Source organism: Kogia breviceps, chromosome 19, assembly GCF_026419965.1.
Source record: "Kogia breviceps isolate mKogBre1 chromosome 19, mKogBre1 haplotype 1, whole genome shotgun sequence".
Lineage (NCBI taxonomy): Eukaryota > Metazoa > Chordata > Mammalia > Artiodactyla > Physeteridae > Kogia > Kogia breviceps.
Window position 1 is genome coordinate 23283614 of NC_081328.1, and position 22818 is coordinate 23306431.

At 37.1% G+C, this 22818-nt stretch overlaps 1 protein-coding gene across 3 annotated transcripts in view; it reads right to left on the bottom strand.

Moving 5' to 3' along the window:
• The window catches only part of DHX40 (DEAH-box helicase 40), a 45787-nt gene extending 24915 nt beyond the window's left edge, over positions 1-20872 (bottom strand). The window contains exons 1-10 of one of the 3 annotated variants that reach the window (XM_059047708.2): positions 20688-20872; positions 19680-19847; positions 18509-18654; positions 16914-17033; positions 16486-16713; positions 15831-15897; positions 14731-14862; positions 5887-5986; positions 4007-4093; positions 3664-3846 (exon numbers count right to left, since the gene is read on the bottom strand). In XM_059047708.2, coding sequence (XP_058903691.1) covers positions 3664-3846; positions 4007-4093; positions 5887-5986; positions 14731-14862; positions 15831-15897; positions 16486-16713; positions 16914-17033; positions 18509-18654; positions 19680-19847; positions 20688-20799 — 1343 coding nt within the window. In that variant the 5' untranslated portion in view covers positions 20800-20872. The remainder of the gene's footprint in view (positions 1-3663; positions 3847-4006; positions 4094-5886; positions 5987-14730; positions 14863-15830; positions 15898-16485; positions 16714-16913; positions 17034-18508; positions 18655-19679; positions 19848-20687) is intronic. The other 2 variants (XM_059047709.2, XM_067020487.1) reach the window with 2 other exon arrangements.
• Between the last annotated feature and the right edge of the window lie 1946 nt (positions 20873-22818).

Sequence of the window (22818 nt, forward strand, 5' to 3'; positions counted from 1 at the left end):
CTACAATGATTTCTCTCCCTTGATTATACCAATTACCAATTCTGTCAAACTCTCCTTGTATTATTTGGTTTCTAAGAGGCCCACCAAACATATTTAGCATTTTGTAGAAACAATCTAGTTCATCAAACTCCTAATAAAACTTGATGACATGCAAAACTGAACTCCAAATGTACAGTGACCAACACAGAACAGGAATGCTATAATTCCCAATCACCTGGACACTCTGGTTTATTAATATAACCAAAGTTTATGCGAGTGGAATTTTTTAAATTGTTCTTTAAACAGGATAATAATTGCAAGCTCATATTAAGTTTGTGGTGATCTGATAATTTCAGATCTTTCCCACATTGAATTTCTTTAATGTGCAACCAAAACATAAGATTTAAGATGTACCCCTTCAGACTTTTACCTTGCTGATTTTTGCCCAAGGTTCTGGCCTATTGAGACCATTCTAAATCTTGGTTTTAATCATCTACCCATTAGAAATGAATATATTTTCCAAAAATCCGGTAATCATGACTTCAATATCTTTATTTAATATTTTCATTAAAAATGCTTATCAGGAAAGAGTGAAATTCAGCAAACTACCAGTAAAACATTCATCAAGGCTTGGTGAGCAATTAATCAGTACTTTCTGGATTTGACTACTTGGCAAATATGCCCTAATTCAGCAGTACTGTCACATCTTATTCACAAATACGTCAATGTAATCTTGTTAAATATTGTGTTGAAAACAAGAGACATTAGGTTATCAATCAATAAATTCTTGGGGTGGATCCATTAAGTGGATGGTCCTGCCTTCAAACCAAAAAGAAAATGGTTTATGATAACATATTCTTTTTTTTTTTTTTTGCGGTACGTGGGCCTGTCACTGTTGTGGCCTCTCCCGTTGCGGAGCACGGGCTCTGGATGCGCAGGCTCAGCGGCCACGGCTCACGGGCCCAGCCGCTCCGCGGCACGTGGGATCTTCCCGGACCGGGGCACGAAACCGTGTCCCCCGCATCGGCAGGTGGACTCTCAACCCCTGCGCCACGAGGGAAGCCCTATGATAACATATTCTTTGTGAACCATTTTGATTCACACTGATAATTACAAATCAACATTGTATTCTCTTAGGGACTTCCCTGGTGGTCCAGTGGTAAAGAATCTACCTTCCAATGCAAGTGACACGGGTTCGATCCCTGCTCAGGGAACTAAGATCCCACATGCCGCAGGGCAACTAAGTCTGTGCACAACTACTGAGCTCGCGCACCTCAACTAGAGCCCACGTGCTGCAAACTACAGAGCTCACAAGCTCTAGAGTCCGCTCCAAAACTAGAGAGAAGCCCACACACTGCAAGGAAAGATCCCACATGCTGCAAGGAAGACCCAACACAGCCAAATAAATAAATAAATATTTTTAAAAATATATTCTATTCTCTTAAACCATTTTCCAATAAACTATGCTAGAATTTGCTAAGAATCAATGTCAAGCTTACTGGGCAGTTGTTTCTATAACCTGCCCTTTTCTTAAATGGAAAATTGATTTTTGAGTTTCTCACAATTTTCTGGTAACCTGTTCTGCATAATTTCTCAGAGACAACCCACGATACCTCTGATGTTATATCTGCAAGTTCTTCTGGTACCATGGAAATAATCTCTAAAGCCACAATACAAACTCATTTATGGTCATTAGGTTTTCTCTCATTATTTCCTAATTGATATTGGTCATCAATTTCTTCCTATCTAGACTAGTTCTTACCTTTTCAGTTTTAAAATCATTCCTAAGGGAGGAGAAAGGGGAGGCAAAATAATAACTGAAAAGTTCCATTTTCTTTCTGTCACCTATGAATACTATACCACCTATCCCAAATTCTGGTTGTGTCTGCCCATATTCTGCACACATCTTAAAAAGAGCAGGGAGACACAACATGATAAATATAATTATCTCTGCTGTATGTTATACACGAAAGCTGTTACAAGAGTAAATCCTAAGAATTCTCATCATTGGGAAAAAAATTTTTTTCTATTTCTTTAATATTTTATCTGTATGAGATGATGTTCACTACACTTATTGTGGTAATCATTTCACGATGTATGTAAGTCATTATGCTGTACTCCTTAAACTTATACAGTGCTGTATATCAATTATATCTCAATAAAAATGGGAGAAAAAGGGGGGTGGGGGAGAGAAGACTTTTTTTTCCTGGTCTCTAGCATTTTAAGAACTTTCATTACATTCTAAGTCTTAAAACTTAAGATGAAAATATAACTCAGTGCAGATGATATTGAGTAATTATTGTTCCTATTTTTCTAATATATATTTATTCTTGATTATATGTTGCTCTGTTAGCCTTTATAAATATTATTTTAAAATATGGTTTCATCTGTTTGGCCATTTAGATTTCTTTAAATGGCTTTTCCTTCTCATTAGTATCATTTATGATAACAGTTAGAATTTTACATATTTGCTTTCCTCTTTCTAGGATTTACATTCTCATCTAGAAAATCTCTAGTCTCGGGACTTTCCTGGTGGTCCAGTAATAAGACGCCACGCTCCCAATGCAGGGGGCCCAGGTTCAATCCCTGGTTGGGGAACTAGTTCCTGCACGCATGCCACAACTAAAAGTCCACATGTCTCAACTAAGAAGCCCACATGCTGCAACTAAAAAAAGATCCCGCGTGCCACAACTAAACATGCCGCAACAAAGACCCAGCGCAGCCAAAATAAATAATTTTTTGTGTGTGTGGTACGCGGGCCTCTCACTGTTGTGGCCTCTCCCGTTGCGTACCATAGGCTCCGAACACACAGGCTCCGCGGCATGTGGGATCTTCCCGGACCGGGGCACAAACCCGTGTCCCCTGCATCGGCAGGCGGACTCTCAACCACTGCGCCACCAGGGAAGCCCCCAAATAAATAAATTTTAAAAAAAGAAGAAGAATACCTCTTGTCTTATGATAATAACTATAAAAAAATCTTAGATGGCTTTCTAAGAGTATACGATACATTGGATGTACCTAGTAATTACTTCCTTTCTTATTATGAATTTAAAGAATGCATGGTCACCTTCTCCCAAGGTTCCTCACACTTTAACATTCCCAATTAAGACCAAAATTAAAACCAAGATAATACTTTCTTTCATTATTTCTTCTACCATAAATTTCATAATATGAAATTTCAAGCCCCTACAATATTCTGTCCTATACTAATTATATTCTTTAACATTTAACTAATTTAACAGTTGTTCTATTTTTTGCTTCATGTCGAATCTCGTTTCCCCATTATAATTTAAGCTTAGTGAAAGCAAAAACCTACTAAAGAGTATTATTCTGTCTCTCACTGTACTTGGTACCATGCTGGCCACACAAAAGATGCTACCAAAAAAAAACACCAAAAAACAACTCAACACTTTCTGAGTGGTGTTAGGGTCACTGTACACCTTTCATTACAGATAAACAGTGGTCATTAAATTATCCAAATAAACATCAGCATGAAAACTCCATTAAGCCAAGGTTAAAATACGAGCAAGGGATCAAATTCCAGTAAAGCAATGCAAAGAAGCCCTTCATTTGGGTTTAGTTGAACCTTGAAATGTAGGGACATATGAGTCAAATACTTCAAACAAATTTCTGAGCAATAACCTGACTCCCTAACAAATTTTTATTTTCAAGTTGTCTACATACCTTATTACATCGTGTATGGCAAGGCACTTTAAGGTCAGAACTACAGATGTCAAACTAGTTCTCTTAATCTCAGGGATCACATGGTCAGGCATACACTGGTTCCAAAAATCTTTACTATAGATGCGAAAGCATTTTCCTGAGGAAGTCCTGCCAGCTCGGCCACTTCGCTGTAAGGCCTCACTCCTTTAGAAGAAAAAAAAACAAAACAAAAAACAAAAAAAAAAAAACAAAGTCCCCAAAATGTTCTGTGATTTTTCTAAGTAATTCATTTCCTTCCCCAAACCAATCAGAAATTATCTAATCAACTGTTCTTTGAACAAAAAGGCTTAACACAGAGACTTACTTTGAAATTGGAACCACCTCTAGGATGTCCAATCCTAATCTGGGATTGTGATTTAACTGCTTCACAAAGCCACCGTCTACCACATATCTAAGTATAATGAAAAAAAGGTAAGTTTCTAGAAAATAAGGAAATACGTTAATTTTTAACCACTTTGGGTACTCCTTTTCTACCAAACTAACAACTACACAACGACTTTTAAGTTAAGTGTAAAACTTGGAAGTCAAGAAATTGCAAACCCCATACACTGCTACTGGAAATGTAAAATGGTTCAGCCAATGTGGAAAATGGTTTGGAGGGTCCTCAAAACATTAAACATAGAATTACCATATGACCCAGAAGTTCCATTCCTAGGCATACACCCAAAAGAACTGAAAACAAGTACTCAACAAATACTTGTGGACATATGTTCATAGAAGCACTGTAAGAGGACTATAAGAGCCAAAAAGTAGAAACAGCCTAAATGTCCATGAACCATTAAGGGACGAAAGGATAAACAAATTATGGTATACACATACAACAGAATATTATTCAGCCATAGGAAGGAATGAAGTACTGATACATGCTACAACATGGATGAACCTCAAAAAACATGCTGAGTGGAAGAAACCAGGAACAAAAGGTAACATATTGTATGATTCCATTTATATGAGATATCCAGAATAGGATATCCATAGAAACAGAAAGGGGTGGTTGCCAGGGGCTGGGGTAGAGGCGCAAATGGGGAGCAACCCCTTAAAGTGGACAGGTTTTTATTTGGGGGTGATGAAATGTTTTAGAACTAGATAAAGGTGGTGGTTGCACAACATTATGTACGTAATAGATACTACTTAATCAATCACTTTTCAGTGTTAATTTTATGTTCTCCCATTAAAAAAACAAACTTGGAAATCAGCTCTAAACGATTCTAACAGGTTCAGAATCTAATTCCAGTTAGCCTTTAACTATACCACTTTAAGCCAACTAAACGGAGAATAAGTCAGGTAAAAAACTAAGTTAGGAACAGTAGTAAGTCTATCATTCACTTAGGGAACATTCTGAAACACGCTATTTAATGACTTTTGCCTTTGCTGGAAACAGAAAATGGCAGAGCTTAATTTACTCAAGAGAGCTGCTTGCCGAAGCCCTTATTGAAACCATTATTTTTAAAGTAAAGAGAAAAGCAGAGGAAATTAAACTTTCTCTTAGATCTGGAGGATCATTTTACCCAAAAGAAACATATAGGATCTCTGGGTCAGGTCCAGCCTTCCTGTGGCAGAGACAGACTTAGTTAAGGACATAAAATATATTGGGTAAAAGATAAATATCCAGAAGGAATGTGGTTCAACAGTCTGAAAGAACTTCACATTAGCTATCAGTCTAGACTTAGACTGATAAATGTTTCTCTACAAAACTTACTCAAAATTTGATGGCATAACTGATGACACTGAAAAATAAAAGTCCATTTCACAAAACAGTGAAAAGCAAGCAACAGTACCTCCAGATAAACACTTGGATATACAAAGCTTACTATGTGAAGTGGAGCTAACAGGTAAGAAGGGAATATCAGATCATCTTAGGTACCTGCTGGTAATGTAATATAGAAAAAACAAGTTTGGCTTCCCATTTAAAGAAACCCATGAAACACCACACATAATCTTAAATGTGGGAAGAGTAAGCTACATGTTACCAAGTACCAGTATTTAAAAAGTGTGAACAGAAATACTATGTGCACCTCCTACTCCATTTCCTATTCAGAGCAATCAATAATTACAAAAAATGATAGGTGATTACAAGTTTAAAAAGTGAGAAGGGAATTAGTGGAGGGCACAGAGACACAAACTTAACGTTTTATGATTAGCTAAGTGGCTTCCTCAGCTTTAAAAGGAATTTTAAAGTTATACCTGATTCCATCTATTGTCAAAGATGTTGCAGAAATATTGGTGGATATGACGCATTTTCTAATTCCAGGTGGAGGTGGCAAAAATATTCTTCTCTGTTGGTCTAAAATATATGTAAAGAGAAAATACTAATTTACAACATGCATTTGTCAAACTCAAGTTTTGAAAAACTCATTTCTTTTCATTAAAAGTTGTTTTCTTCACCTCTTTAATTATCTTGAATTCAAAATATAATAGCAAAAACTATTTTTCCTCATCTTTCACTATTAAGATCTCTAGATCCATGGAATCACAGATGGTTATTGCTAAAATAAACCCTACAGCAGAGTCCTTTATATAGGTCATAGCTCCCTTAGAGACTATTTAAAAACTGTGGGCCTTGTCTCCATTAAAAGTCACATATGTACATGCACAAAAAAATTGTCAAACAATAACAGGGTGTTCAGGACTCTTAAGTCTATCCATGGACAACAGATTAAGAGCCTCTCTATGCTTTGAAGATTGATTAGCCAAGGCAGATTTTACTTTTTCAGGTGTCTGCCCAATGCATCACTCCATCTCTAAACAAGTAACACCACCCTTATTTCCACTATCCACACATTCTGAAGGATGGGCCTCAGCAGCGATGCTTATAGTATGGTACCTTGCTCCTCTGGGCATAGTTTGTGACACCAAGGATAAACATCTCCCTTCAACTGGGCCAGTCTCATTCTCCTGTGAATTTGGAATAAGGTTCAAGAGATGCTCAATTTGATTAAGCCAGTTTCTTGCAAAGAGAAAGAATTAACTTGTGAACCATAGGGAAGTGACTAGTGTATATGGAGGAAAGCTAGTCTAAAGAGAATAAAAAAATGAATCATCCATGAGAGTTCACAAGAGACTATTTCTGGGTTGCTGGCAATTCTCAGGACTAAGTATAAAATAAGCAGAAAGGTGGATTTGACCAGACTTGCCCTCCTGCCAGGTTAAGCAGAGAACAGGACAAGAGTTAATGTTTGCAAGGAAATGATTACGGCACAGGCAAAAGGAGATAAGTGATAAGACAAATCTCAATGCAATCTGAAAACTGTTGAATTAGGAACAGAGGAGTGAGCTGGCAGAGACAGGAAGTAATCATCAGAAAGAGGTTTAAAACTGAGATCAGAAATGAAGATAATGACAAAGTCTACAACGTTAAATTTTTGAAGGGGTGGCCATGGTGGGATGAAGTAAAAGATCACTTAAACTAGAGAGGTCAAGCAAGGGATTTGGGTAGATAGTCTATTTCAATGACATGCAAAAATTAGGAGTAATAATTCCAGGGAGTATACAAGTCAATCGATTGGGGTATGAAAAGAAATCATTAGCATGCCTATTTATATTTCTCATAACATCCTTTTAAACTTTTAATTTTATATGTGTTTACTATTTTATGTTATATGTTAGAACAGTAAGTACATATACATCCTTTAAAAAGAGAAAAATTTTAAGTGCCTGGCTGCAATTTCCACACGATATTTGGAAATTTGTTCAGAAAATTCACTCTTTCTAACTGAACAACTTCAAGTTGTTTTCTTTTCAGCAGCCAAGAAAATCTTAACCAAACCTGTTTTTAAATAAAGTACAAAACTGGTTTCCAAAGAAAATCTTAAAAAGATCCATGTAGCCGCAGTATATAAAACAGACCAGAGTTGAACTATTATGAAGGGGAAAAGGAGTGGCACAGACAAGCACAGTTTTAAAATTGTTACTAGGCCAACTATCTCATTTTATAGATGAGAACACTAAAGCCCAGAGAGGTCAAGCAGCTTGCCCAGGATTTACATATAGACAGGCAAGTCTAAAACCACGTCAAGTATTGCTGCTATTTTTCTAAAAATCATCTGAAATTAATTTCACAAGTAAAAACGTGCTAGAAAGGCAGCTTACACATAAGTGCTAAAAATTATTTTTTGGGTGTTTCTTAGATTTAGGTAGCTCAGACGGTTCAAAGGAATCATATACTACTTTGCAGTTCAAGTTATATGTTTACATTTATTATTTATTGTCTATCTATTCTACTACAATGTAACTCTGTAGGAATAAGGACTTTCTTTTATTGTTTGTGGTGGTAGTTACACAGGTATGTACATTGTCATTGTAGGTACATATGCCCAGTACCTACAATGGCTGGACCATAGAAAGTGCTCAGTAAAGTTCAATGAATTGATCAATTTAAAAATGCATGATATAAATAATAAATTGAGATCCTTCTACCTTTAAAATGCCACATTACACTAAAATTTTACATAAATTAGAAATGTCCATTCTGAGCATATTTATGAGTAACTGTTTTTCAATTAACCCATGTCTAAAAGTACCTAATTTTAGTCTTCAGTTCAAGCAAAATTTCAGTTTATCATTTTGTTCACTACAGTCAATTAAAAAGTCCTGAAACTGCTGTTTTGACAAGACTCACGTTTGTTTCACATTTACATTTTACCCACATACTTTCACCATATTCTACAAGTATAAACACTTGCCAATTTTATGTTTGTTTATAAAGGTTTGGGAAAAAGTTAAATACATATATCCTAAAGCACATTCTCACTTTCCACAAAGAAAAAGGGAAACTGAACATTTTCATTAAGATGTAGCAATTCTCCTGATTACCTCCATGCACCTAATAAGGTACTAGAGTATAAATTAATGGTGCCGGGGGGGGGATTGGCAAAGAGGCAGAAAGATGTTCCAAAATCTATCAAGAAATAAGGATACTGAGGAGAGACCACTTAACACTCTTAATGGAGTAATGCTACTAAGATACATGTATGTGACATATTATATGTTAAGGCCAACTGAAACGTCCTCATAGAATTTCTTGTTCCAAATTGATCCCAAAGCAGAAACGTGTTTGAGAGAAAGTGTGTGTGTGTGTGTGTGTGTGTGTGTGTGTGTGGGTGTGGGTGTGTGTGTGAGAGAGAGAGAGAGAGAGAGAGAGAATATGTGTATAAAAGGAACATAAAGCTATAAACAGAAATTGTCAATCAAAGGGGGAAAATGGATGATTCTAGAACAGAATAAAAGAGGTACAACACTGCTCAGCTCAAACTCTACCCCGCCCACCGAAGTCATTTTTGGGTAAGTCAAAAATATCTTGAGAATTCTCACTAATACAGCTGAAAATCAAACTTCTGACATAGAGAAAAGGCTTGAGATAATCAGTAAATGCAGTTGAAAGATAAAGTAACTAGAAGGAAGCTAAAAAATATGGAAGACATGCAATCCAACATAAGAATAACTGGTATCCCTGAAGTAGGAAACCAATAAATAGAAAAGAGTTATATACAAAGATATAACACAAGAGAATTTCCTTGAAATAAAGAATTGAATTTGCAGATCAAAAGAGCAACTAAGAATAATTTATCTTGTTTGTGGTGGTAGTTACACAGGTATATACATTGTCAAAACTCACTGAACTATATACTTAAAGCGGGCACAGTTTCTGGTATGTAAATTATACCTCAAGTTGATTTTTAAAAGGAGCACATAAAATTCCAGGAAAATTTTACTATAAAACACTCAACACCAAAAAATATTCTAATTAAAAACTATTGAACTTTAAGGATAAAAATAGAAATTTTCAGGCAATCAGACAGAAAAAGCAAATCACTTACAAGGAGGGGAAAAAAAATCAGGTTGGCCTCAGACTTCTCCGCAGCAACATTCAATGCCAGAAGACAACTGGACAACGTCTACCAAGTTCTAAGGAAAAGAAAGTGTGACCCAAGAACATAAAACCCAGCCAAGATGTAGCTCAAGTATAAAGGCAAAAGCCAGACATTCTTAAACAAAAGAACTACAAAAAACAATAACACCCAAGAGCTCTTCTATTAAAAAAAAAGAAAAAAAAAAAGGTTAAAATCTAGCCAATCTAAAATTAACCAAAAGTAACTTAGGAATGGAAAAACCATGGTAAAAGGATTGATAGTAAATACTGAATACAACTGAACAATGTAAAAATAACTAACAAAAATCAGAAGGGGAGGATATAGAAGAATATCAGTACTTAAGTGCTCGCTCATCTTTCAAATCAGGCAACAGATAAGATCTCCAATCAAATATAGTCTAAAAAGAAGATATTAACTTCAGCTTAATATTTTTCATCCTTTTAAACTTAAAGCACTCTTTTATAAAATATTATCTCATGTGGTAAAGAAAGATATTCTTGAAGTTAACAATTCCTTCAAGTAAATTCAAGTAAAATTAAATACTTTTTAAAAAAGCAGCTAATAGTATAATCTCACTCTTAAAAAAACTACTTCTGTGAACCTATCTAACTACTTACTTATCCTTCTATATGTACACACATATACACACAGATATGAATAAAGTTTTTTCTAATGTTAAAGATGATTATTTCTGGATGGAGTTTGAGATGATTTCTTTGCTTTTACCTTTGTAAAACTGTACACTGCTTGAATTCTTTATAATGAAACTATTATTTTCCCTCAATTGAATAATTTTTCTTAAAAGAGAGACACCAACTATTAGTTCTGCATAGTGGAAAAATGGATTTTTTTTTGTACTTTTCTATACTCTTAAAACTTCTACAAAGGGCAAAAAAGAAAAACAAAGGAGCATATGTAAAATAAATCCATTTTTGTTAAAAAAAAGCACTAAACAATAAAATATATCTAAATGTATAAATAAAAAAGTCAGAACAATATGCCTCAAAATATTAACAGTGATTATCACTTAATCATGTTGGTGGCATCTGAGTACGTTTATTTCTCTTTGCTGATTTTATTGTTTTTAAAAAGTATATATTTCTTGGGCTTCCCTGGTGGCGCAGTGGTTGAGAATCCGCCTGCCGATGCAGGGGACACGGGTTCGTGCCCCGGTCCGGGAAGATCCCACATGCCGCGGAGCGGCTGGGCCCGTGAGCCATGGCCGCTGAGCCTGCGCGTCCGGAGCCTGCGCTCCGCAATGGGAGAGGCCACAACAGTGAGAGGCCCGCGTACCAAAACAAAATAAATAAATAAAAAATAAAATTTAAAAAAAAAAAAAAAAAAAAAAAGTATATATTTCTTTTTAAAACAAAAGAAAATTATTCCCATTTGGAGAGACTCCACAGACTAAAAGTTTTTATGTGAAACTCACTAGCCTTATTCCCCCACATCTTTAATCTTAACATTTAAGGAAACTATCTTAGATACTTGGTACTTGCTATATTGAAGTAATATCTTTGGTTTGCAAGCAGAAGAAAGGAAAAAAAACTATTTTTAGATTTATGCAATAATCTAAATGAGTAGGTTTTCCCCTTTTAAAATATTGTACACTAATCCAAGGTAAAGTTCCTCTCCTTTTCTTCATCTATTCTGGAAACACATGTACTGTTAGATCCTCCACTACTGAATAAATAACCAGTTATCAAATGTAGATTCACCATGTGACCTCAGGAACATCACTTAGCCTCTATCTGTAAAATAAAGAAATCTGATTATGCAAATATATATATATGGGTATATGTGCATTTTTCTAGAAAAACAGCCAGGCTTTCATTACTTAAAAATAAAAATCTGAGATCCCCACCCTCCACAAAAGGCTAAGAAGCACTGAAATAGATAATTACGTCAGTGCCAAAAGTGTTTAATTCCACGCAAATAACTGTCACTTTATGAAGTAACAGGTATATTTCAGTTCATAAATTTTTGTGAGGGATCAGCTTTCCAATGACCAATCTTAAGGAGTGTAAGACCGAAACAAAAAGGGGGAAGTCAGAAGAGGGAAAAGGTTTGAGAGAAACAAGAAAAAGGTTCAGATATAGTGTTTGGTGCAAGACATTAACAGAATATCCAGCAGAAAGTAAAAAATCTGGAACTCAATTTAACAAATACTTAGTCAGGACTTTTTCAATGTTTAGTACTTGTCCTCAGGAAGTTCACAATCTCATAGAGGGGATGAGACAATCGTTAACACAAGATAAATGTGTTAAGTAACACAAGATAAATGTGTTAAGTGCCACAAGAGATACAGTAAAGCACAATGAGGTTCAAATGAAGAAGAGATAAAAACCAGCTGTGAAGAGGGAAATCAGGAAAGGTTTTTATGAAGTTGGTTTCACTTGTGAAACAAAATAGCATATTTCAACCAGTGAAAGGGGAGAATAAAAGGGAAAGGAGGAGTACAAGTTCAGGAAAGAGCAAACACAGTCATAAAAATGTTGTGGGAAGAAAATAAATCAAAAACATCTCTTACATTTTGAGCTTGAGTGAACATTGCAAAGGGTGGGGCTTGGGGGAGTTCAGCCCAAGGAGCAGGGTCATATGACCCTGGTAGTAGAAAGGATACCACAGCACCTCTTCACATTTGACAGATGAGAATTTTTTATGTCAAGTAGGGAGGTATTTTACGATGTCCCTTTAAAACTGTCAGCCACCCTCATGGCTAGCCCAGAAATAAGAGCAAATATAAAATATCCACCTCATAATTTTTACTTATTCACTAAACCTAGGTCCATTTGGACCCCCTCACTCCAGACTATAAGCAAGAAACTCTTCTTCCCTCTCCTCACTCCCAAGTGCAAGTTTTCTGTTCCTGAAGCTAATAGGAAATAAAGGAAATAACATGATAATGTTATGTGTCTCTCCCCACAACCCAAAGTAGCAATAATAAAGAAAATAAGTGCTATATTATATTTACCAGGCTTAGAAAGAAAGCCTTAGATCCCAGGAACCTGCCACCCTCTCCCTACTTCATTCAACTCCACCTCACCCATTACTTAGTACCTCATCAGCTCCATCTGAATGCCTCTTTACACTGTTATAAACTGCTACAATAAATATTGTTATAATCATAATGGATCACCAGTAGCTCACCCTTACAGTGTCCTTAGAACTGGAAGGGAAACGAAAATAAACAAACAAAACCCTTTAATAATGGCTCTACTCACACACAATCCCACATCTTTACCATTTACGCATATACACCAACAAAGAAAATCACATACACTGGGAATTAGAGCTGAAAGCTGGTTGAAGTCATACTGGAAGGACAATGAATACCAAGTTGTTAAGTTGGCATTATAATTCAGTTGGCGATAGGAAATGGCTGAAGGTACCCAACAGGAGACTGACACAATCAGAGCTGTGCTTTTGGAAGATAATGTTTATCATGGCAGGTGGGATAGTAAATTAAATCAGAAAAAAACAAGTTAGCAGGATATGTTAACAGCTGAGGAAAGCAAACTGAGGATCCCAATTCTAATGATGACAATGAGGAAAAAAAAAAAAGAAAAATGAATGATCTGGACAAGATAAAGGTAAAAGAAAACCTGTAGGAGTTGCCACTTGTTTGGATTGTATGACCTAGGATGCACAGACCAGAAAGCCCTGTGAGACCCAGCAGGTCTAGAGTGCAGGAGACTGAACTAGAGACAGCTTTCAGGAGTCATCACAAAGTGACAGGTGAATCCTAGGAGTCAACCTCTCCAAAACAGAGAATTCGAAGAAAACAGCAAGCTAAGGATGAAACCTTAGGGAAAAGTCACACTCAGAGGGGAACAAAAGCCAGCGAGGGTGGGAAGACAGCAGCCTTATAGAAATAGTGGTCAGGAGAACCAAATAATTATCCTAAACAACAGCATTTAAGGAGACTTATATTAACACAAAATCAAAATACAAATAGAAAAAAGCCATGGTATTTGAGGAATAGGAGGTCACTAGCAACCTTTAATAGTACAAAAACTGAATTTCAGGAAGATAATCAAGAAGCAATGGCAGATAGAGAACATTATTTTCAATATGGCAGTAAGATGGAAAGAATGAAATTATTTACTTTATATAGAAAAAGAAAATATATATATATACTGTTAATAGTTAACAACAAAGCAACTGCAACAGGTTTTGAATTATCAGTTATAAAGTAAATTATAAAAGTTAGTAGATAAAATCTCAAAAAAACCAGTGAGAACATTAAATATCTAATAATGACCCTACAAATTCCCTTGAAGATGTAAAAATCTAAAACAGATCTCAACGTTGAGAGCAAGGGCCCAATATCATCACAAAAGGGATTTCCAAAATAGCACATGGTCTATGGTTATTTACCAACACATATATTCCTGAACTTTTTTCATTAATATAAGGATAACAACCACCTACTCAACAAAAACAAAACTACACGTAAAATATAAAAACATTTAAATGCTTTTTGCATTACATTAAATGCTAATCCCAATCAAACTTCAAATAGGCTGCAGGTTAACTTCCCTTTGCTTTTACAAGTCAAATTCCATAATAAAAACAGTTTTATAAAACTAAGCCTCATTCAACAACATTTACTATGAACAAATAGAATGATAGGAGTTTGCATTTGCTCTTTGAACTTAAAAAAGAACAACATCGTACTTGAAAAGTAGACTAATGAGTGTAGCTACATAAAAAGAAAACAATCTACTGGTTTGTTTCAGATATATCTGGATATATAAGATTTCTAGAAATTCCGTTGCAGTGGCAAATTAGATTTGACTTATGGTACTACTATCAAGGAATTATAGCCTTAATTTCAAAAAATTACCAACAATATTTTTGTTCTGCTGGGAGAAGACACAGCCTACTCTTAACAATAGTAAGGGGGATAGATGTCCAAGGTCTTAAAAAAGTGAATGTGAAAAGACTTCAGGAAAAAAAAATCACTTCTCTCAAAGGGATGCTGGTTGGTTCTCCTAATGCTCCGTTTCTTGATCTGGGTGTTGGTTACAAAGGTGAGTTCACTTTGTGAAATTCACTGACCTAAACACTTAAGATCTGCACACTGTTCTGTATACATGTTATTATTCAATGAAAAGTTTTAAAAATCAAATTTTCTGTTCTAGTGAGGAATTACCTGTTGTCATAGATCCATAACACGGCAATATTAGCAAGCCATCTAGAGTGGTATCTTGGACATCATAATCATAATCAACAGACTCTGCCATCTGAAAAAGTAACTCACAACTTTTTTCGATTTCAAACTGACCTGAAATGAGGGGAGAAAATAATGTCAGCAACCGAAAAGCAAAATTAATTTAAGAATAAAGAAAAAAACCCTTCTAGATTAATATTGGTTTTACATAAGTTATTTTAAATCTCTCATTTGATCTAAGGTAGATGAACACATAAATTGTACTCAATCTCAACAATGATAAAATTAAAAATAGAAGAAAGTTTCCAAGGAATTTAAATCTCTAAAAGGAATAAAAATGTTTATAATCATCAAGCCTTTCATCTTGCTAATATGGTATTATTTGAGGAAGACTCAATAAAGTTAATCATTACCGTAGAGGAGGCTAGTCCAGGAGATACTACATTTAGGTGTATTTCAAAATACTTAAGTACCTCAAAAAGGCTAAGAGACTGTTACAATGTCTCACTTCTGACATGGGTACAAGGCAGTGTAGAAGGTGAGCCACGAAATTACTCATATCTGTTAGTAGGATGCTGCTACTTGAAAAATCACACTAGTCTGAGATTTAACTATTCTATTTTTGACCTCCAAAAAAGGCTTGTCTATGAGACATGGATTCCACACCTTATGTACTGCTACCACATAGTACCATCCCACCACTCAAAGAAGAAAGGAGCTAGTAGTATGTCTTTTGAAATAATGAAATTAATCATTCAGATCCAGGACTGTTTTGTGTGGTTAACAGCTCTATATAAGATAGAGTAATAAAAATATTAATATTTTACCATTTAATATCTTTCTACTAAAAGGTAAGTGTATTTTACCTATGTTTACTAATGAGACTCATGGTTTTTAGGGCAGTGTAGAATTACCTTATATATCTTATAATAGATATAATATCTAAAACTACTCAGAAAACCATAAAAGGCTAGGATAACATGAGTAGAGCCTAGATTTTCCAACAAAGGTAACACTCTATCATGGTGCCCCATTCCCTCGTACAAACAGTAAAATTTTTAAACCTGGTATTGAATGCTCACCAGTCAGAAAAACCAAGATGTCTCCAGCCATTTCATTCAAATGGATATCCATGGTCACTTTCACAATCTAAAGCAAGAAACACAAGCATAATATGCTAGTGGAAATACAGTCCCACCACCACCACCACCTCCCCTAGTTCCACAGAAAAATTAAATTTGGTTTTCGAAAGTCCTAGGACCTGGGACTTCCCTGGTGGTCCAGTGGTAAAGAATCCGCCTTCCAACGCAGGGGATGTGGGTTCGATCCCTGGTCAGGCAACTAAGATCCCACATGCCACGGGGCAACTAAGCCCGCATGCCACAACTACTGAGCCTGCACGCCTCAACTAGGGCCCGCGTGCTGCAAACTACAGAGCCCACATGCCCTGGAGCCTGCGTGCAAACCACAACTAGAGAGAAGCCCGTGCACCACAAAGAAGAGCCCACACGCCACAACAGAAGATCCTGCATGCCTCAACGAAGATCTCACGTGCTACAACTAAGACCTGACACAGCCAAAAATAAGTAAATAAATAAATAATAAATCTTAAAAAAAAAAAAAGTCCTAGGACCTATGAGGGCTGCCATTAAAATAAGAGACAAATGAATTATCAAACTACTCAATCAACTAGAATCATAGATACAGAAAAGACATAAAAAGGATGCCAAGTAATACCGCTTGAATGTATGCAGTATTTTCTCTATCTCGTGGACCAATCAAATTGCAGAATTTTTCTCTGACCGGATAAAGCCTTCCAGGTATATCAAATATTGGACAATTTCCAAAGAATGCAGAGAGCTTGGCTAATTCCATAGTTGCTGACATCACTACGACCTTTAAATGCTCCTTCCTATTAGGAGACTTCTCCTGAAACAGCTTCTTCAGTAAACCAAATAAGATGTCCTGAAAGAAAAGTAAATTTCTAATAAGTCACAAGTGTACATAACAACCAATTTATTTTAAATATTTTGCTTTCCTAACCAAAGGATTTCCATTTGAATAGATTTAAAATGTAAGTAAGAGAAGGCAATTCACTATACAGTACAAAGCTACCCAAAAGAAGTAAACTGTCTAATAAATAACCAATACAGTAAAATACTCACTGTAGTCAGAGTTCTCTCATGGGCTTCATCCAATATAATGACACTGAACTTGGTAAGATTTGGATCTCCCAGAATATGTTTCAGTAAACATCCATCAGTCATGTATTTGATTGCTGTTTCCTAATGTTCAAACAGCAGAGTACATTAACATATACATAAAAATAAAATCACAGAAATTCATCCCTGCTTTACAAACTAAATTTTCCCCCTCAGATGTACAGATATTAAGTGACCAAACTAATCTGATGAAATAAGAGTACATAAAATAGTTTAATAACATGCCTAATAACATGGATGGTAAATTACAAAACTTGTGATCTATACAGAGACAGGGATAAGGAACTAAGGTGAATATTCTGGGATAAAGCAAACAAAAGAGACCAATAAGGAAATACAAGGAAGGAAATAAGGAAGTCAGTGGAAAGTGGTTAAGATAATGCAATGACTTCAGGTGAGCAAGTTGTGGGAAAACAATAATGAAATGGAATTCACCTCCCTGTCTCAGCTGCTATTTTAGAGGACTCAAGAGAAAAGGTAGGTGCACCATTTCTCTCACTCTCTTCTTCCTTGACCACTTTCCTGTTACAAAAATAGGGTCAGTTGGCTAGAATTAAAACAAGGTGAGAGTAAGGTCCAGAGGAGGAGTTAACAGCAATGATATCCATGAAACAAAGGAAGGAAAAAAGAAAGAAAAACCCCCAGCAGTGACCACTAGGAAGGGAAAGACAGTATTTTGGGGAGTCATTCTTTGCCACTGTTGCCATTCCTATCGGGGACCATAGGCAAATCAGAGATTGTTTTGTATCTGGTACAAGATTAAGAAATCCTGAAGGAATGTAAATTGTAGCTATGAACTATTGCCATGAATATAGAAGATGCTCAATAAATACTTGCTCAATGACATTGTTCATTAAGCTGTCAGTTTTCCACTGACTTCAAGAATACAACCATACAATATGGACAAACCTTGAAAACTTTAGCTAAATGAAATAAGCCAGACACAAAGGACAAAATATTGTATGATTCCACTTGTAGAGGGTACTTAGAATATGGAAATGTATAGAGACATAAAGCAGAATAGAAGTTACCAGAGACTAGGGGTGGGGAGATGGGAATGTGGAGTTACTGTTTAGTAGATACAGAGTTTTTGTTTGGGATGGTGAAAACATTCTGAAAATAGATAGCAGTAGTGGTTACACAACACTATGAATGAACTTAATGCCACTGAATTGTTCACCTAAAAATGGTTTTAAAATAATACAAATGGTAAATTTTATGTGTATTTTACTGCAATAAAAATTTTTTTTAAAGAATACAAATGTAAGTTTCATGCCAAGGATCCTTACAGCTAAAATACATGAGTCCTGTGAAAAATCAACATAACTGTCACATAAACTAATTGAGAAGGGAGAAAATGGGATGAATTAGACACCCCAGGACTAGAGCATTAACAATGGGCAACACAAATTAATTCTAATCTGAGGCTTTGTTTCTTTAAAATATAAATGGAATTTTGAAGTCAAAATCTTTCATCACTTTCTCACTCTTTCTATAAATTTATAGTACTCAATTAAATACAAGCAAAACTTTTGTACCTTAGAGCTGCAATCATCAAAACGAACTTGGTATCCTACTTTGGATCCCAAAGTGCATTTCATTTCTTCAGCAACCCTCTGAGCAACAGATATGGCAGCTACTTTCCGTGGTTGAGTCACACCAATCATACCATGTTGTGAAAACCCTATCAAAACCAGAGGTAAAAAAACACAAAAATGTTAACAATTGCTTCTCATTAGAGCTAAATTGTTTCTGGTCAATCAATACAAACTGTTCAAGTGTTTCTAAAGGAAAACTCTGCCAATTAACAACACACTGTATTACATTTGCACCATGGAAATTTAAGTATTAATTAAAAATAAGAATACATATTAATAGCCATTCTAAATGTATATATTTTAATTAATTTTTTTCAATCTCAGTCTAAAGATTTACTATAAAGAGTAAGCCAAGAATTTTTAACCCCTAGGAATCCATAAAATGACACACACTTCCTAAAATGGATTTAACTTTGCCACAGAAGTTTAAATATACCACTTTTCATAGATTCTACAAGCATATTTTACTATTTTAATATCTTTGAAAAGGAGATGCATCTTATAACTGATGGCATTTTTTTAATTAATAGTATGTAAAATAGTGGTATGTCTTAATAGACGGCATCTTAGATTTGATGCATTAGAGTAAGTTAATATACACTATGAAATTTTTATAATATCCAACATAATTTTGCTCGATACCAACCTTATGATAGAAAGTTTTACCGTATTGAAGGGAAAGACACCGTAAGGATAATTTGTTAGCTGGCTTGGTGTTAGGAGAGTCAAGGAATAAATAGTTACCTGATAACACTCTGGAGATAGAACCAAGAAATACTAATGTCAGCAGCAGATATCAATATATCCCTCCCCTCTGAAAATTATTTCAGTATCCAATGGTCAACAGTCTACTGCAAGACAACCTTATTCTATAGCACAGAATCAACATCTACCTATAATTCTACTTGGAATTATTATGATAACTGAAAACGCCATTTCAACTAATCTGAAATAAGACCGTAAAAAAGCAAGGAAGATGTAGGGACAGTGTGCCAAGAGAAGAACTGGGACTGTAAAACAAATGATGGCCATTTGTGTAATAGAGAAGTCCTATTAGCTCTTAAGAGGATATTTTTAAAGTACTCCTAATATTTTCCCAGAATAAAATTACCTGCTTCATATAGATATTTGGGGAGTTGAGTTGTTTTACCACTTCCTGTATTTCCAGTAACAATAAGGAATGAATTGTCCCTCACAGCTTGAATAAGCTTTTTTCTTTGTTTTTGAATAGGAAAAGTTGGAGTAGTTCCTCCCTCCTGTGATGTGCATCCTTTCTCTTCTGTAATGACAGGGGGAAAAAATTGTGCAGTTCAAAGGCCTGTAAAGATATCACTGATTCAATCTCCCAAAACTGAAAAGGGAATGACAATAGAATTTCAGGGCTGGAAATAATCAACCCATGACTCCTCAGTTAAATCACCTACATCCAATTTGCAAGCGAGGGTTTATAAACCCAGAGCAACTTTTTAGTGAAATCAACTTGAGCATTTGCTAATGCATGACTCAAAGTAGCTGACAAAGTTAAGCCTAGCACAAGGCAATGTATTTGCAAGCATACCTATACAGAAGCACAAACCCCAATTTTATTAAACAAAATAGACCAAAACCTGGAACACAGCAGAAAAACTCTCAGCTGAATTAAAAGCCACCTGTGTTGCTTCTGATTCACGGTTCAAGTTAGGTCCCTGTTCAGAGTGACTGATATCCCAGAAGGCCAAGTGGTGGGTAACCATGGAAACTGGCTCCTGGAAACTGGCTTCCTCATACCGTACCCGAAGGCAGGCTGGCGGCCCGACGAAGGGGCGGAGGGGGGGAGGGGGGAATGGATGGGTAGAGAACAAAGGCTTTATGAGCCCATTTAAGAGCAGAACGCGTTTCGGCGTTGGGGTTCACTTTTTTGTCCCCCAGCAGGGTTTTCACCCAACTTGAGTCTGGGACCGCCCCCCTCTAGACCAAAGTCCTCAGTGGATGCAAAGTTCGCCTCTGGCTTGGAGAGCGACAAGAACGCTGCGGCCTCCTCCGCTACGCTTCTCTGCCTGCCTAAGGCGGACTTTTAACCCCTCCCAGAACCCCCATGCCATAACTCCCGCTGGCCTCCTTAGCGTCCCGCGGACCGCACCTCTATCCGCGATGGGAACTGCCGAAGGCCGCTCTTCTTGGAGGTCTCTTGATCGCTCACCTTCCTCCTGCCGCCTTGGCGCCCTGCCCGCGACGGCGGGAAACCGGGACATAGACCTGGCCCGGAGCGGAGGTGAGCACGTCCACCGTTCTGGGAAGATGGGAGGGGAAAGGCGAAGACGCGCCCTGATGACGTCAAGGTGTTTACTTCCGCGCGTGCGACTCGAGTGAGGGGAGGAGGAGCTGTTCGATGACTTGGCGCGAGGCAGCCGGAGAGCTGCCTAACCCTCGCGACCCGGCCCAGAGCAGAGGGCCCACCCTCGAGTGTTTCCCGCCAAACGTCGGCGTGCGCTGTGGCTCCGCCGGTGAAGCCAGCCCAGAAGTCCCGAAGGGACCCCTCCTGTTTCTCCTCTTGTGCGCAAAAGGGCCAGGCGACACCTTTTTTTCTCAGTGGTCACTGCAAGCCTATCCTACCTTCACACACCTGCCGTGATGTGATCCTTTGCCAGAATCTGGAACCATCCTAGAGTTCGGCGTTCCACGACATTCTCTCCTTGCTCATCCTGAAATGACCTGTTCAAGGCACACAGCTCATGAGTTGCAGAGCTGAACTTCTGTTTCTGTAGTGTCCAAAACTTAGGTCCCCCACGCTGTCCAGTTCCTTCATAGGACCCTGCATTTTAATTTATTTCCATGTTTATTTTCTTCCCCTTTCCCCCAACTAGACGCAAGGGCAGCAACTTTAGAAAATCATGGTACGTGGAGCACAGCAAAGTGATTCAAACTGGACCGTCAATATTTTTTGAATTCGCTGATGGATGAATGAATGATTGAGCTCCAGAGGAGTTAAGCTCACTTTTAATGGTTGTGAATTCCTTGGAAACCACAAGAACTGAAAAATTAAACAGATATCAACAATCGGGGTGGGGTGAATTTTCAGAAAAGGTACTTTGGGGGGCTTCCCTGGTGGCGCAGTTGTTGAGAATCTGTCTGCCGATGCAGTGGACATGGGTTCGTGCCCCGGTCCGGGAAGATCCCACATGCCGCCGAGCGGCTGGGCCCGTGAGCCATGGCCGCTGAGCCTGCGCGTCCGCAGCCTGTGATCCGCAACGGGAGAGGTCACAACAGTGAGAGGCCTGCGTACCGCAAAAAAAAAAAGAATCTGACTGTCAATTCAGGGAACACCGGTTCGAGCCCTGGTCTGGGAAGATCCCACATGCTGCGGAGAAACTGAGCCCGTGTGCCCAGAGCCCATGCTGCAGAACAAGAGAAGCCACCACAATGAGAAGCCGGTGCACCGCAACAAAAAGTAGCCCCTACTCACTGCAACTAGAGAAAGCCCGCGTGCAGCAATGAAGACCCAACACAGCCAAAAATTAATTAATTAATTAATTTTTTAAAAAACCTGAAGGAAAAATAAATTAAAAATAATTTTTAAAAACCTGAAGGAAATGATATTCAAAGAAGTGTGAAAAGTATGACTTGCACCCTGCTGCTATTGCTTCATAAGCAGTCTTTCAAAATGTTCTTGAATCTAAGCAATCTACTTCAGAGCATCCAGAAGACAGGAAAGACGCTCAGTATTAGATTTTTTTAAATGGAGTAGAATTTTAAATCCTCTTCAAGAAAGAAAGGAGAGTATAGAACCACTGTTATAGTTTAACTGGGGTAGAAAGGAAAATTATCAAAGATATTCATACAGTGAAATACAGAAAGTCAAAAACACCAGGCAAATGGCAGCATGTAGAAAGCTAATCATAACAGGAAGTCAAGAGAGTGAGCACTAGTGTCAAAGTTCATGGATTTTTTTTTTAATCCATGAATTTGACCAAAACGATAGTTGTCTGGTAAAGAGAAGTAGATAGGAGCCAGACTGTAAGTGGGTGGGAAGATAAATAGGGGGCAAACTGAAAAGGTACTTAATGCATTTGGAGATGTATGGTTAGCATCAACTAAGGTAAATGAAAGGAGAGAAGAGAATAGCCAGAAAAAGATGCTGCTGCTACAGTGTATGTGTGATGATTCATGGTCAATGGTATCATTGGGGTATAGTTAGAAGGTGTGTTTAGGAGACTTGAAACACAGAGGTACTGATGAGGGAGAAAAAGCAAGTTCACATTTTGAGAATGAAT